Source organism: Chiloscyllium punctatum, chromosome 39 (assembly GCF_047496795.1).
Source record: "Chiloscyllium punctatum isolate Juve2018m chromosome 39, sChiPun1.3, whole genome shotgun sequence".
Classification (NCBI taxonomy): domain Eukaryota; kingdom Metazoa; phylum Chordata; class Chondrichthyes; order Orectolobiformes; family Hemiscylliidae; genus Chiloscyllium; species Chiloscyllium punctatum.
Window position 1 is genome coordinate 37,941,994 of NC_092777.1, and position 16,122 is coordinate 37,958,115.

Here is a 16,122-nt window from a genome sequence, read left to right on the forward strand (position 1 = left end):
AATCTTACGATAAGACACGGTTGCAGTTTGGTACCCAAGTCAACGGATGAAACAAGTTTTAGAATCTATATTACAACTGGCTCTGAATAGGATCACTTCTGTTGTATACTGCCTTTGTGCTGCAGAAGATTGGAAAACCTGTGAAACCCTTCAGTGGTCTTATCGTTTACATTAACTTTCTGCGGTTGCAGTGGAAAAACAACCCACTGCACAAAAGCTTGCCCGCTTTCCCGAGCAGAACAAACGTTTTGCTGATTGTCTTCAATTGCAGCGAAGTGCGAGCCTCGAATACAGTGCTCAACTAATTCAGTGTGTTTGGACAAGACAAACATTGTTCTTGTCATCAACAAACTGGAGAGAGGTCATCTGGCTCGTCCCCTGTGCTGTATTCACTCTGTGGCTCTGTGACCAGATATTGCTGATGTGAGAATCATCCGCTTTGACCGAAGGGACAAAATAATAGACATGAGAACACAGCAACTCAACTCGCTAGCTCGTCATTGTGACAGAGCTGCCTGCATTCTGACGGTACCAAATGACTTTTTTTTTCTGTTAAAGATTGCTCAAAGGCTTCCAAATTAATTTCTTCACACTCGATTAACCCAAGAATAATAAATAGTATAACCCTTAAATATAATACTCCAATTAGGGATGGACAATATATGCTGGCCAGCCAGTGACGCCCACGCTCCACCAATGAAGAAAAAAAATTACAAGCACATGGGGGTTTGTTGAGTTGCAGTTACATCTCTCGTAATATCCATTTTCTCTTTGGGAAGAACTTTGGCAGTAAATAGGCTTTCCATTACTGTTAGACCGAAGATGTCTTGTATGTTGAATTCATAAGCACCATTTCGATTCGTTTTATCATAAGTTGAATAGCAGCATATCAGCAATAAGGAATAATGTGTAAAATATGGAGAATGCGAGCTATTCGACAAAATATATATATATAAATTGATAACATGCTCTGTCAACAGAATCGGAACAACTTACAAGACATTCTCTCAACCCCTCGGCTACTCACACTTGGTTTAAAACTAACGCGGAAACAAAATGCATCAGTTAAATTACACATCTCTCAACCGAACGGGCTGAATTTCTTCAGTATACGCCCAATAGTTTATTTTTAAATAATGACTCCAGAGTTCGTTCGAAATATATTTACATAACCCGCGAAATAGGCGGTGAATTACAATTGAAAAAAAGAGCTGATGGTAAAATCTTTTAAAATGATGTTAATCTACTCTACAACGCTTCAAAGATGAATAGCTCAGATCACAAAATCTGTTAGAAACGTGTGTAAGGTTAAAATCCCAACAAATTTAAACCTTAATGGTGCTGTTAAAAGGAACTGTTAATCTGAAATCAGGTTTTATTTGTTTTATGTTGTCTAGGTGTTGTCGAGTTTAATCTTTTGAGAAGTATTTTGGAAGTAATTACCGATGGTTGAATTCAATATAGAATTGCAATTTGTCCACCGCAATCAAACTATTCGACTTTATTTCCAATGGTATTTTAAGCCGTTTATCTTTTTTAAGAATGTATATTTTCATTGATCTGCTAATAGTACCTCGTATCTATCCGTTTAAAAGTTGCTAATGAAAGTACAGTATGTAACAAAATATAGATTATTTAAATTATTAACTCCTCAAGTTTTCCATCTGAACTTTAATTTCTTCTGAAATCAAACTCAGAAAAAACATCAGAAACAGTTTGACCCCAGTTTGAATCAGGATAATCTGTTTACTGAAACAAATACATTCATCAGATTGGTATTGTATCGGTCAAAACTGTAAAATGAATTAATTCTAACAAAATTCTAACATTAATTCTAACATTACTTCTGTCCTCTAATTGAGATGTAAGATAGCGACTCTCAAATATAGTGATATTGAACTGGTTAGAACTTCCAACACGCAAAGATTTGACTGAAAAGGTTCCTGAAAGATCAATAGAATATACGTGTTTATCATGCAAAACAAATGAAATCGCTGTTCTTCTAAATTGTGCGCTCCCCCACCCCCCACCCCCCACTACCTAAACCCTAGGTTACTATTATTAGTGGTAATGGTTTGTCTACCTCCTAATTGGGATCTAGGTAGCGACCCCGATGAGTCCAGGGTGATCGTGTTGTAAAAACGATTTGGCTAAGGTATTATGGGCTATTTCACGGTGAACAGTTAACAAATCCTCCAGCATGCTGACAGGGGACAGGCCAGGCTGCTGAACCGGGGCTTTCCTGCAGGGCCAACGCTGGAATCCCAAAGCCACCCCACTGAGAGAGCAGGACTGAGGCGAGATTAATCAGGGACTAATTCAATTTACAACAGCCCATTTATTCAGCCTCCCTTTTCAAGCGGAGCCTTTGCAGCAGCATTGTATAAGCAAATTTGCATAGTCTAAATCTGTAGTTGGGCTGAACTGTGATTGCCACAATAACAGGTTCTTGATTTTCTCCCCCTTACTTTGCTACCACGATCATTAGGTTGACAACAATATACATTCAAAACGGGTTGGCTTGGTTCATGTAGATACAGAAAAGCTGCTACTTTTCACACACACACACACACACACACACAGTTTTCGAGTTACAAAGGCTGGAATCGCCTTACAGATAATTCCTAACACCTTTCATAGTTTATTTTAAGACTGCCTACATAAAGATATACCTTTGGAAACTAGTTCCTGTTTAACATTTTTATGGCTGGGTGAGCACGTTTTTTATTCAGCAACTTTTTTTGGAATGTGTTTGGAAGGGGCCTTGCATTGGCACCAAGTTTAACAATTTCCTTGCGGTGTCAATCATCGTTTCCATGTGAATTTGTGGTAGCCCTTTGTGTTCTAACAAAACTGCTGGGGAATGTCTTCCTCGACCATTATGACACGCATTAACATTTTAATTGCACTTTTTGTAGTTGTATCTTGATATCCGTTTAAATTCTAGACCAACAAAGTGTGTTTCTAAATGACATCAGGTTGAGCCTTTGACAGTTCTGTGTGCCCCACTGATTTGCGAATTGGTTCGATGCATTATTTGGGCGTTGCTTGTTATGTTTCAGCTCAAGCACAGTTAAATCAGCGACAGGTGTCCGCTGGAATCGAACTATGTGTGGGAATTTAGATGTAACGTAAAGTACAAAATGTCTCTCATTCTCTCGACCCCCACCCCAGACCCACTCACATCGACATACACACTCGCAGTTATAATTTGAATATGTATATATCGGCTGCTCCCTGTACTCCATCAAACAGTTGCAAATGAACAAGTATTCGAGCTTTCACAAAGTAGGAAAGAGTGGAGATAGCTGAAACGACAAAATGTACATCCGACGAGATGCTTAACTCGCGCTGATCCCTCATTGATTACAACCCCCAATGTTTATAAGTTGAGCGTCGACTTAAACATATGCGGTTATGATGCTTTTCTATGAGTTTCCATTGCACCGCCGCCATGGATTTGGGAAGGCGAGATTTAACGATATAAATACGTCTGCGAAAATCGTAAAGCTGCACATTGTAAAAAATGTGAAATGATCGGTGGAGTCGATGGGCAAGTTACTTACAACCGCCTCGACAAAGATTAGATTTTACAATACAGCCGCAGTCGGCCCATTGGGAGCAGAACGACATGACAGCGTTTATTACCGGGCAGCTACCTGCCAATTTAATGTGATTTGAGTTCACACCCATAATTTCCACTGCACAAGAGATTACATATTTGGGAATATAATTCCACGGCAGGTTTTTATTTGGCATGTTTCATTCCGTCCAGGCCATCCCTATTGTTAAGCACACTGAAGTTCTTTCCTCGATTTGAAAACAAGAATTCCTTATCTGAGATCCTCCACGCTATAGAGTCGGGCTACACCAGTTTGAAGGGGACGTGTTAAATGATTGCAGAGGCTGTAAACAGTCTAATTGGGCTCGTTCTGTGGCTGGAGCTCCATGTGAAAGGATGCTTGCTTGCTATTGATAAACTACCAGTGGATGTCGTTGTTTTCGCTCCGTGTGTGTGTGTGTGTGCAATGACACTCTCCGTCAGGGCACAGGATGACCTCGAGCTAGCAGGAGTTGTGCACGTCATTCACTTTCTATGCAGACACAAGGCGTAGAGACAGAGTCCCAAAGGAAAGGGGGACTCTCCTTGATACAGGGGCCGCGGGAATGACGGATGAACACTATAGAAAACGCTCTCCCAGCTGAAGCAAGCGGCATCGGTCTTTGCATTGTTCCGCTTTCCATCAAAGCGTCCTTTTTACAGGTAACAGTCTGCACAGAACATTCCCCGCCAGAATGCAAAGAAATCTGCAAACTTTATTTTTGGCGGACAGGTTTCTTTTTAACTGCTATTTTAATGTATGCAACTGATCTTTCCGCGTATTGTTCTCTCTCTCTCTCTCTCTTAACTAGGATCGTTCGTCACGGAAATCGAGGCTGCACTGTCAAGGCAGAACAAAATGCTGTGGAGTTTCTGGGAGTTTGTGTGCGTTTTTGCGGGTTTCGGTTGCCTGGCGGAGGGAGTCCGCGGGGGCTATGGCATGAGCATGTTTGCAGCCCAGCAGACACCCCCCGACCCCTGTTACGACGAGAACAGCAGCCCCCGGCGCTGTATCCCCGACTTCGTCAACTCGGCGTTCGGCAAAGAAGTGAAAGTCTCGAGCACTTGCGGCAACCCCCCGTCCAGGTACTGCGTGGTGACCGAGAAGGGAGACGAGCGCTTCAGGAGCTGTCACATCTGTGACGCCATGGATCCCAAAAAGGCTCACCCTCCAGCCTACCTGACCGACCTCAACAACCCCCACAACCTGACCTGCTGGCAATCGGAGAACTACATCCAATACCCCCAGAATGTCACCCTCACCCTCTCGCTGGGCAAGAAATTCGAAGTCACGTACGTGAGCCTCCAGTTCTGCTCCCCGCGCCCTGAGTCAATGGTCATCTACAAATCCATGGACTACGGCAAATCCTGGGTCCCCTTTCAGTTCTACTCGACCCAGTGCAGAAAAATGTACACCAAGCCCAACAAGGCTGTGATCACTAAGCAGAATGAGCAGGAGGCTATCTGCACTGACTCCCACACTGACATGCATCCATTCACTGGGGGCTTGATCGCTTTCAGCACCTTGGACGGTCGCCCCTCGGCTCACGATTTTGACAACAGCCCTGTCCTCCAAGACTGGGTGACCGCCACCGATATCAAAGTGGCCTTCAGCCGCCTCCATACCCTCGGGGATGAGAACGAAGACGACTCGGAGCTCGCCCGCGAGTCCTATTATTACGCCGTCTCCGATCTGCAGGTCGGAGGCCGCTGCAAGTGCAATGGTCACGCTTCCCGGTGCATCAAGGACCGGGACGGGAACCTGGTCTGTGACTGCAAGCACAACACCGCTGGCCCGGAGTGTGACAGATGTAAACCTTTCCACTACGATCGACCCTGGCAAAGGGCCACGGCCAGAGAGTCCAACGAGTGTGTGGGTAAGAGAACATTTCCCATCTATTTTACGCGAGATCTTCGTATTGTCCGGGAGAGGGTAAGACAAATAAGCCCGTGAACTGTGGAGTTTTGAGGAAATGAGGGGGTTTAAAAACGTTGCCACTGTCCACTTTCCTAGTACCATCTGGCTTTTCACGTATTTGTCCGATTCAAGAAGATGATTTACATCAGGTCAAAACACAGCGGGTGTTGGACATCTGAAACACAGAGAGTCCTGAAGAAAGTCAGCAGGTCTGGTAGCATATGCGGAGAGAGAATCAGAGTTCTCGGTTCGAGTCTCCTTCAGCACAGACCGTTTCTTTGCAATGGACTTCAGAATTGGCCTCGAAGGGCTCTCTCTGTTTCTCTCTCCGCAGATGCTGCCAGACCTATTGAGTTTCTCCAGGAGTCTCTGAGATTCTTTGCATCATTTTCTATTATCTATAGTCCAGATTCATTCCTTTAGCAGCCTGCAGATTGCAGGTCTGTGGTGTGGTTTGTAAACGTTGTAGCGAATAACAGTCTGTGTTAATTATCAACTCAAGGTTCAGCCAACCCTCCTGTTTGAGCTGTTCATTGACTTTATTAAAGGCGGGAGATATTGGGGAGCAAAGGACCACTTCCGTGCCTTTCTGCTCCCTGCTAATATCTGGACAGCCACCGCCAGCTGACCACTTCCTTACCAACAGCTTCACAAAGTCGAAAAGGCTCAGAAACTGCCATTTTCAGCCTTTAAAAGCTGCTAATTCAAATCGTATTGATATTCAAGGGAAAGAAAGCTTGCAAGGCGTGATTTACGATCTACAAGAATAACACATATTAACCATCAGTGCGGAGAGTGTCAAATTGGCAATAAATCACATTGCATGTGCTTTAGAAAGACTGTGGAAATTGATGTGGTTTAACTCAATGCCGATAAAATTCACGGAGGCTGCTTTTCAGATTCAAAAGCGAGGAATCGAAATAACCAGAATCCAATTAACTATACAAAAAGAGCTAATTGAGTACATTATTGGTCCTCAATAACCCTAGTTTCAATAAATCAATCGGTTCCCAAAGTCTATCGGTTACTATTTATAGATTTGAATTTGCATTGAACTTGAGATACACTCAAGCCAGATATTCAAAGGTGAAAGTATATAGGATTAACAACTTCGCTGCAGCACACTATTGCAATTGCGAGAGAGAGCTTTTGATCAACAATAACGAGAGAAATTATTGACACAAACCATCCGTTCGCCAGCAGTATCTTTGAAATTACAACTCCCAATATTCAAAATGTTTAATGCAGAACTGAGCTGTTCCATTCTGAGGTCGGCGAGGTGCAGTTAACACAAAAACGCGCCCAAATTTCATCACCATGAAGAGACCCGCCAGTTGGAGTGTAATCCAGGGGATTTTAGGAGAGATTTTGTTTAAACATCGAATAATCCCACATTGCCACGAACTCTGTCATCCCAGAGGGAGATTAGGACCCACCCTGTCATTTACCGGCGCTCACTGTGATAAAAAGGATTTATAATTTTACAGCTACTATACAACAAAACTTGTGTCTTTGATGTCTCCTTTGAGGTGATCGGTTTTATTGCCCCAAGCCCCATAAATTGGGGTAATCTGTCTGTTGTTTTCATGGGGTATTATTTAATTATTTATTTTTCTGTAGGGAGTTGCCCATTTAACTGAAATTTCGCCCTGCAGCGGTGATCAGTTTGCCCAAGGCAGTTTTAGTTCTGTTTTAATTAACTGATGCGTATGTGGATTTGTTTTGACAAATATCAACCAAGGCGAGAATGGTTTAAAAGGGTCGGATAGAAAATGCCTGTTTCGGGTCTTCTCCAGAATTTTCGGGCAAGAGCACTCAAATGAAATACGTCCTTAAATGAGAACGGGAAGTAAATACTTATTGAAGCGTATTCAGAAGTTCGCGAGTGCTTTTTTGACAATTGATATTAATAATGAATGGATACCGAGCCACTCAAGTGTCCCATGACCAAACTGGCCAACATCAGATTGAGAGGGCTCTGACAGAGTGTACAAGATGTGTTCGCTGAACAGATCTCACTCCACGCGGCGACCTGAGGGACTTGTCCCCAAAGCGCCTGGCTGTTCGTGTTCAATGATGTGAGGGCCATGCTGTCGCTAAGAGTGATGGTCAAAGCTGTTCTAGATACGAATACAGAGGCGCGTGAAACGACAGGGTGGGAAAGGGGCTGAACACAGAAATAATAAATACATCAAGGAGATGCTCCCCCACTGATGCTGTCAGATCTCCTGCCCATTCCCAGCACTTTCTGTTTTTATTTCAGATTTCCACCATCCGCGGTAGTTTTGCTTTTACTAAAAGAGAAAGGAATCTGAAAGTAACGTTGTGCTCAGGAGGTGTGCGTCTGATGTTTGAAAGAGCCTGTTGAATGGGTTTGGGGGATTGATCTCCGCATCAGTAACCTGTTCTGGAAATACTCTGCAACTGACCCGTTTCTGTGCAGAGTGCTTCCCTCATTTGAACACCCAACCGAATGGTTCAGCCAGGCTTTCTCTACGGAAAATACAGCTCAGGTTTATCGACCGCGTCCACTTCTCCAGTCTCAGTCTTACCGAGTAGCCGCTTCATGGTTTACTCAACCCTTGATGCTTTTTGGCTCGCTCTGCAGAGAGGAGCCAGTGTCTTTTTTCCCACCCCACGTTAGTCCCCTATGAATAAGAAGCAAATACATATGAGGCCGGATCCGAATTCTGGAGTTCAATTTTCATTGGTTATGCTAGGGAATCAATACATATAATATTTGCTGAAGACCCTTCCCCTAATTCTTCCACCACTTAAAACAAACGTATCATTGAGACAAAACAGTGACGCTGTGAGATCTATTATTTCACACAGTTTCATCTTTCACTTTTAATTTTATTGAATATGTTTTAGGAATGCATCAATCCTCCCGTTTACCACGATTTTGTCGATTTGGTATAAACAAAGTCCCTTTCAAGCGGCGAGGTGATCTGCGCCGCGGTTTTGTTAACAGCTTGGATCTGCTGAAGGATTTAACCTCATTTTCTATAGTTTAGTTGCAAAAAAAATCCCCAGGTTGTTCCCGCCCCATAGTACGGTAATGCAAGAGCCTGCTCACGCGCTGAGGAGAAGTGCCTTGCTGGTTTAGGCAAAAGAGGATGGACTTGTCAATGACACACCCTTTGGGACAGAGATAGGAACACTAGCACTGCAACAGCCTTACTACACCGGATTTACAGAATGATGTGCAGGTGCCGGTGTTGGACTGGGGTGGACAAAGTTAAAAATCACACGACACCAGGCTATAGTCCAACAGGTTTATTTGAAAGTCCACGCTTTCGAGCACCGCTCCTTCGTCAGGTAGCTAGTGGGGCAGGATCATAGGACACAGTCTTTATAGCAAAAGATCAAAGTGTCTTACAACGGACGCGATGTATAAGACAAATCTAGATTGATGTTAAATGTTTAATCACTTAGACCGGTGATGCAGGTTTCGATTGATATTAATATGTAAATCCCAGAATTTAGTGCCTCAAGATAACTTCAGGTTTTATCACTGTACATATAAAGTTGACATCTCAGACGAAAGTGTGAGGTTAGAGTCTGTCTTGTCCCAGCCTGGAGTCAGACTGTTGTTATTTCCAAAGTAAGAATTTATAGGTTGAAGCTCAGCCTAAGTCGGAAAAGTGAATGGGATTTGAAAATACCCAGTGTCAGATCCAATGAGCACTGGGTGAAATAACAGCATGAAATAGACAGCACCCAGCTCAGACTCACGGAGTGCTGCGAGGTTAGCCTGAATTTCGCAGGCCCAGTGTTGTGCAGATAAACCCTTCGCAGCTGAACATTGTCGGGGGGGGGGGGGGGTGCAATGACTTCTCATTTTCTGCTAGGATGACAATGGCAGTGACCGTGCAGAAAATACCTCCAGTGAAAAGACCCTGGGCGCACAAAGCGGGAGTGGGGGTGTGCTTTTCACGCTTTTATTCGCTGCTTTTGGTGACTCTGACAAGTTGCGTAAGGCCCACGGCTGGCGCTGAAATGACAGAATGGGAGGAGGGGCAGGAGGGCGAGAGATCTGGAAAGTGCTTTGAGCTTTTCTGGCCGCCGGCTTCTGCTTTGAAGGAAACACATTGGAGCACAGAACCGCGGTCGGGGGGGGTGGGGGGGGAGAGAAGAGTGGCTGGAGCAGGCGCGCTGATACATCAGCACCGAATATTTGTGGTTCACACCCGGACTCATAAAGAGACAAACAATCAACCTGCTAACCAGCTTCTCAGCACCAACCTCAAACATCCACCTCTCCCTTCAAAGTGTTGCCGAACAAGTGAACAATAAAAAGTTAACAGTTATGTCAATAACATTAGCAAATTGCTTTACTGCTGGGTTGCTCTTTACCTTCAAGTTCAACATTTCACAATTGAACATCTCCATCCGTCTTTTTCACTGGTTAGAAATAGCACCAAATGCATATAATAATTAGTCTATTGGTGCATATGCAAACAAATAGACGTTAAGTCGTCAAGTGCCAGTACATCCGGTTTTTGGAAAATAATTAACCTAGTATTTATTTTAGGCCTTCCGGGAGGCGATTCTGGGTAGGCTACACTTAAACTGCCAAAACATACTGCCCCCCGTGGAGATTACTCGTTAATAAACGGCATGGTGCGCTATTAATCAATACTAGCATACAGCTATTTTTTCACCATTGTACAGCAGTGAGACCCTAACAGGGAAAAAGAAGTTATTTTTCTCACTCTCTCGGGTCTGACGGGCCAACAATAAAAATGGTGTTGGCACATTAGAACAATCATGTGACCAGCTGTTTCAACCAAAAACGTTTCGAAACTCTTACACACCGTGAGAAGGGCATTGACTTTACATAACGCGTCACCTGAGAAATGCGGCATTTTGATACAGTTGTTGCAATATCAGACAACGGTGACTGAGTCAAAACCCTGCATCTCCATTACTAATAGCACCTTGGGTGCACCAACCCGGCATGGACTGCAGCAGTTCAAGAAGCAACGCATCACCACCTTCTCAAGGGCAATTAAGGATGGGCAAACCTAGCCAGCAATGCCCACATCCCATGATTAAATACATGCGTATATAATACGTACAGACAAAGCATCCTATCAGCATCCTTGGAAATAAATCAGCATCCTCAGGCCACCCAAAGCATTTCAAGATAATTGGTTAAAAATCACACAACGCCAGGTTATAGTCCAACAGGTTTAATTGGAAGCACTAACTTTCGGAGCGACGCTCCTTCATCAGGTGGTTGCAGAGTGTAAGATTATAAGACACAGAATTTATAGCAAAAGTTTACAGTGTGATGGAGCTGAAATTATATATTGAAAAAAACCTGGATTGTTTGTTAAATCTCTCATCTGTTAGAATGACCATGCTGGTTTCAGTTCTTTCATATGTAAATCACAAAACTTGTTTTTAAAATGTTCCTTTCTGAAGTGAACTTTAACAATTGGTATCTGTCAGCACATTGAAGGTGTGAGCTGCTATAAATTCTGTGTCTTACAGTCTTATACTCCACAACCACCTGATGAAGGAGCAGCCCTCCGAAAGCTAGTGCTTCCGATTAAACCTGTTGGACTATAACCTGGCGTTGTGTGATTTCTAACTTTGTACAACCCAGTCCAACACCAGCATCTCCAAATCAAGATAAGTGGCGACTCTGTACTGCAGCTCCTGCTGTTATTGAGCAATTTACGCAGTTAAATTTCACTTAGCAAGATCCCAACTAAACTGAGAATTTTATTTGATTGGAAGACCACATACTCTGTATTTTTCCCTACCGCTTCCATTACTATAAGTTGCTGACAGCACGCTGATCATTCTTCAATGGAACATCCTAGAGGTAGCTGTGCAGCTTAAGTGGAATGGTGGGGTCTCTATGATGAGGAGAAAGTGAGGACTGCAGATGCTGGAGATCAGAGCTGAAAATGTGTTGCTGGAAAAGCGCAGCAGGTCAGGCAGCATCCAAGGAGCAGGAGAATAAACGTTTTGGGCATAAGCCCTTCTTCAGGAATTCCTGAAGAAGGGCTTATGCCCGAACGTCGATTCTCCTGCTCCTTGGATGCTGCCTGATCTCTATGATGAGGGTAAAGGTATGTCCCCATACCACCTCTGGTTCTTCTGCCAATCATTTTAAGTCTGTGTCCATTGGTTACCAACAATTCTGTCACAGGGATCAAGTTCAACCATATTATTTACCATCTCTATCTAATCTCCTCTCACCCTTCGTTGCTCTAAAAAAGTGAACCGTAGCTTCTCAACCCTTTTGTATAATGATGGTCCATTTTAGTAAATCTCTTCTGCAGCTTCTGTGAGACCTTTATATTCTTCTACAAATTTAATGCCTATATTTTAACTCAAGATCCCAGCTGATGTCCAACCAGTGTTTTACACTTGTAGCACAACTTTTTGTATGAGGCCCGAATGAATATACTGAGTACCTTATAGGTGTTTTTTTTAAGGTGGTTTCTCAACATGATGCTATCCTCAAAATACACATACCCCAAGTTTCCTTGTTTCCCTCCTTCCTAAATTTAGTTTAAATTGCTACTCCTCATTCTTCCTATGAAAGCTTAACACTTCACACATCTGTGTTACATTTTATTTGCCCATCCAGTCTGTGTCCACTTAGAGTCAATCATTGTTCTCCTCTGTTTGAGACATTTCCAAATGTTCTGTTATTTGCAAACTTTGAAATTATATCCTATATAGATCCAAGTCCAAATCATTATTAATATGTTTTGATGATAGATGATGGATGGCATAGTTATGATCTCAACTAATGGTAATACAGAACAAGTCAGATTCCAGTTTGAAACCTGGCTTGATAGATCATAGATTTAATTTTGCAACTGGTTGCCATAGTTGTTAATTACTGACCATTTTAATGTGAGGTTTCCAACATCCTTAAATGAAAGAATACACATTTGTTTGCAAAAGAAAGAAAAGCTCTCCATATATGACAGTTTAGAAAGATCATAAGATAAACAGCAAAGTTTAAAAAATACACCAAAGAACTTGTGAGACTGGAAATCAGAAACAAAATCAGAAATTGCCAGAGAAACTCACCAGGTCTGGCAGGTCTGGACAGAAAGCAAAGTTAATCATCTGGTTTAGTGACACTTCTTCAAAATGAGTTTCAACTTATTTTGCAACAATCTCCATCATAAATAATCACATAGAAATATCATTCTTATCTCAATGCTATCATTTCTTACTTAACTGACTCTCTCCAATTCTTCTTCTTAGATGCTGTGACAGTTTCATAATTATTTTCCAGTTCTGCTGGCCTGAATCTTCTTTCAGTTCTGTTGACACAAACCGCTTTTCAGATCTGAATATTTGAAAACTTCTACACAAACTCTCATCACTCGGAGACTTCACAAATTAAAACCCTTCTGTTCAGATGACTTTTCTCCTGAACTGAAAACTTGATTTTTCTGCTAGAAGGAAACTGTTCCCAAAACTGACCTCATGATTATTCTAAACTGAAGTCAAAGATAAATTAATAGTCCAGAAGTGTGGTGCTGGAAAAGCACAGCAGGTCAGGAGCATCCAAGGAGCAGGATAGTCGATATTTCGTGCATAAGGTCATGAAGGCCATGAATGCAAAGTTCATGGATATTCCCATACACCACCTCCCAAAGAGAAGTCCAGACAGCACTGACAAGGGATAACATTTGAAAATTAGCTAATATGTATTGGTGGTGTCCATTATGTTTACCTACAGTCCATCAGGAGGCCCTGATGAAGGGCTCATGCCTGAAAAGTCAACCCTCCTGCTCCTCAGTTGTGGTCTGACCTGCTGTGGCTTTCTAGCACCACACATTTTGACTCTGATCTCCAGCATCTGCTGTCCTCACTTTCTCCTAGTCGCTAAATTAATAGTACCTGGTATGTTTTCTCTGTCTTCCAATTATATAAACATTTCATCAATTAACATCACAGATGATAGGGTTGGACAATTTGAGCTATAGGGAGAGGCTGAACAGGCTGGGGCTGTTTTCCCTGGAATGTCGGGGCTGAGGGGTGACCTTATAGAGGTTTACAAAATTATGAGGGGCATGGATAGGACAAATAAGCAAAGTCTTTTCCCTGGCATCGGGGAGTCCAGAACTAGAGGGCATAGGTTTAGGGTAAGAGGGGAAAGATATAAAAGAGACCCAAGGGGCAACCTTTTCACACAGAGGGTGGTACATGTATGGAATGAGCTGTCAGAGGAAGCTATTCCTGATGAAGGGTTTTTGCCTGAAAAGTCGATTTTCCTGCTCCTCGGCTGCTGCCTGAACTGCTGTGCTTTTCCAGCACCACTCTCATCTAGAAACTGGTTTCCAGTATCTGCAGCCCTTGTTTTTACCTGCCAGAGGAAGTGTTGGAGGCTAGTACAATTGGAACATTTAAGAGGCATTTGGATGGATATATGAATAGGAAGGGTTTGGAGTGATATGGGCCAGATGCTGACAGGTGGGACTAGATTGGGTTCGGATATCTGGTCGGCATGGATGGGTTGGACCGAAGGGTCTGTTTCCATGCTGTACATCTCTATGACTCTATGATCTGCAAGGCACTTAAATGAATGACATGCTTTCTTGGAAATGATATATTTACATCACTGTGCCAGCTGAGTTCTGACCTCTTACATAATTGCCTTCCCCAATCAGATACCAACATTCATCTGTCCCTATTCAAATTCAAATTATAATTTTATGTTACATACATTTGTCGCAACATCTACAAATGTATGTTTGCCAACCAAGTGCAATTAGGAGTAGACACCATTGGTGCTTCTTCTCCTTCGGCCATGAATGTAAAGTTTATTCATATTCCCATAAACCACCTCCCAAAGAGTTGTCCAGTCAGCATCAACAAGGGATACAGTTGGAAATTAGCTAATATTAGCTAATAATTAGCTAATTAGAAATATCCATTATATTTACCAACAGTCCATCAGGAGGCCCTGATGCACTGCCTTCATGGTTAGATAGGTTGTGTTAGGCCAACTGCAATGTCAAACAGAAATGTTTTGTCCAGGATCCATGTGCATTCTCTGAAATATGCTTTTTGCTGCATTACTTTTCTTCCTTATAAGTTCCTGCACAAAGGTAAAGTTACCTACCGGACCATAGAGCTGCTCTCTCATTAGAGAGAGATGACTCTAATGGTTTAATCTGAGGGACATTCTTGTAAACTTCAGCTGGTGCAGCAATGGATCCCATGCTGTTGGTGTCACTCTGCATTGCAAGCTAGCTGTTCAGTCAACCAAGCTAACCAACATCCCCAGTGAACAGCCTATTCAAATACTATGTATAGTGAAATTGTCAACAACTTAAACAAGAATGAAAAGAATAAGTTAGATAGCACATTGTTTGGGATATATTATCTTTAAAACTAGTGTTAGTGATTAATGTTTGAGGTTGTAGATTTGTCCACCAGTAGAGACATTTTGGGGAGCCACATTGTATTTCAAGTTGCAACATGGCACTTCCCTACCTGCCATCAGGATCCCTGCACCTTCAAGATAAGAGTATTGCCTACAATCAGAGGAGCAGCTCTTTAGATGCAGCCATGTCATTGGGAGCAATGGCCACTACTGGGACTGCAGCATTCTACAGTTCACAAGCAGCTCAAAAAATCCTGGAACCTGGTAAATGAGGGAAGTTAAACAGGTCCAATCAGCTGGTCAAAGCCAGGTGGACTGGTCAAAAGACAAGCGAGCAAAGTTCTTTACAATGGAGGGCCTCTCTGTTGGGCAGGGGTGGCTGAGCAGGAAGGTCACTCCTCCCCCAATACAAAGGCAGGCTGCCAGCATTTATCTGGTGCCTTGTCCATGTGGCATGGCCCTCCCCCATGAACAGTAGGAAGAGGCCCTTAAATGTCCATTAATTTGCCCTGGCGTGCCTCAGTTTGCCACTGGGTGGGAAGGCTGACCTCAACCTCTGCCTAGAATTCTCCCTGTTCCCCTTCTCCCATTAAATTTAAGAAAGGATGCAGGTAGATTAAGGGATTAGTTTAGCCTGCATCACACAAAGCCCAGTCTGGTTTTACTTTACTTCAAGTAATAACTGTAGATGGATGTTGTTCTGGTTTTGACGTATGGTACAGTTAAGATAATAAAAAGAAATAAGTTGTGTCCAGCATACTGAGGCAAATTCGCTACTCAAGAGAATGTCTACCTCAATAATGGGAAGGGCTAAAAATTAATATTCTAGATCTACTTGATAGCATTTTCATTTTTTGTGAAACATAAAGTATGATATCTATAAAGAATATTTGATAACTATCTATTATAGAGTTGCTATTTTTCTAGAATATAATAGAATTTATAGAATAGGAGAAAGTGAGGACTGCAGATACTGGGGATCAGAGTCGCGGGTGTGGTGCTGGAAAAGCACAGCAGGTCAGGCAGCATCCGACAAGTCAGAGAATCGACATTTCATCAGGAAGGGCTTATGCCCAAAACATTAATTCTCTAACTCCTTGGATGCTGCCTGACCTGCTGTGCTTTTCCAGCACCACACTCTCAACTAGAATTTATAGAATCCCTAAAGTGTGGAAATAGGCCTTTGGCCCAACAAGTCCACACCGACCCTCTAAACAGTATCCCACA

At 42.8% G+C, this 16,122-nt stretch overlaps 1 protein-coding gene across 2 annotated transcripts in view; it reads left to right on the forward strand.

Moving 5' to 3' along the window:
- Positions 1-3,461: 3,461 nt before the first annotated feature.
- The window catches only part of LOC140463960 (netrin-1), a 211,707-nt gene continuing 199,046 nt past the window's right edge, over positions 3,462-16,122 (forward strand). The window contains exons 1-2 of one of the 2 annotated variants that reach the window (XM_072558471.1): positions 3,462-4,264; positions 4,414-5,478. In XM_072558471.1, the coding sequence (XP_072414572.1) occupies positions 4,461-5,478 (1,018 nt within the window). In that variant the 5' untranslated portion in view covers positions 3,462-4,264; positions 4,414-4,460. The remainder of the gene's footprint in view (positions 4,265-4,413; positions 5,479-16,122) is intronic. The other variant, XM_072558469.1, reaches the window with a different exon arrangement.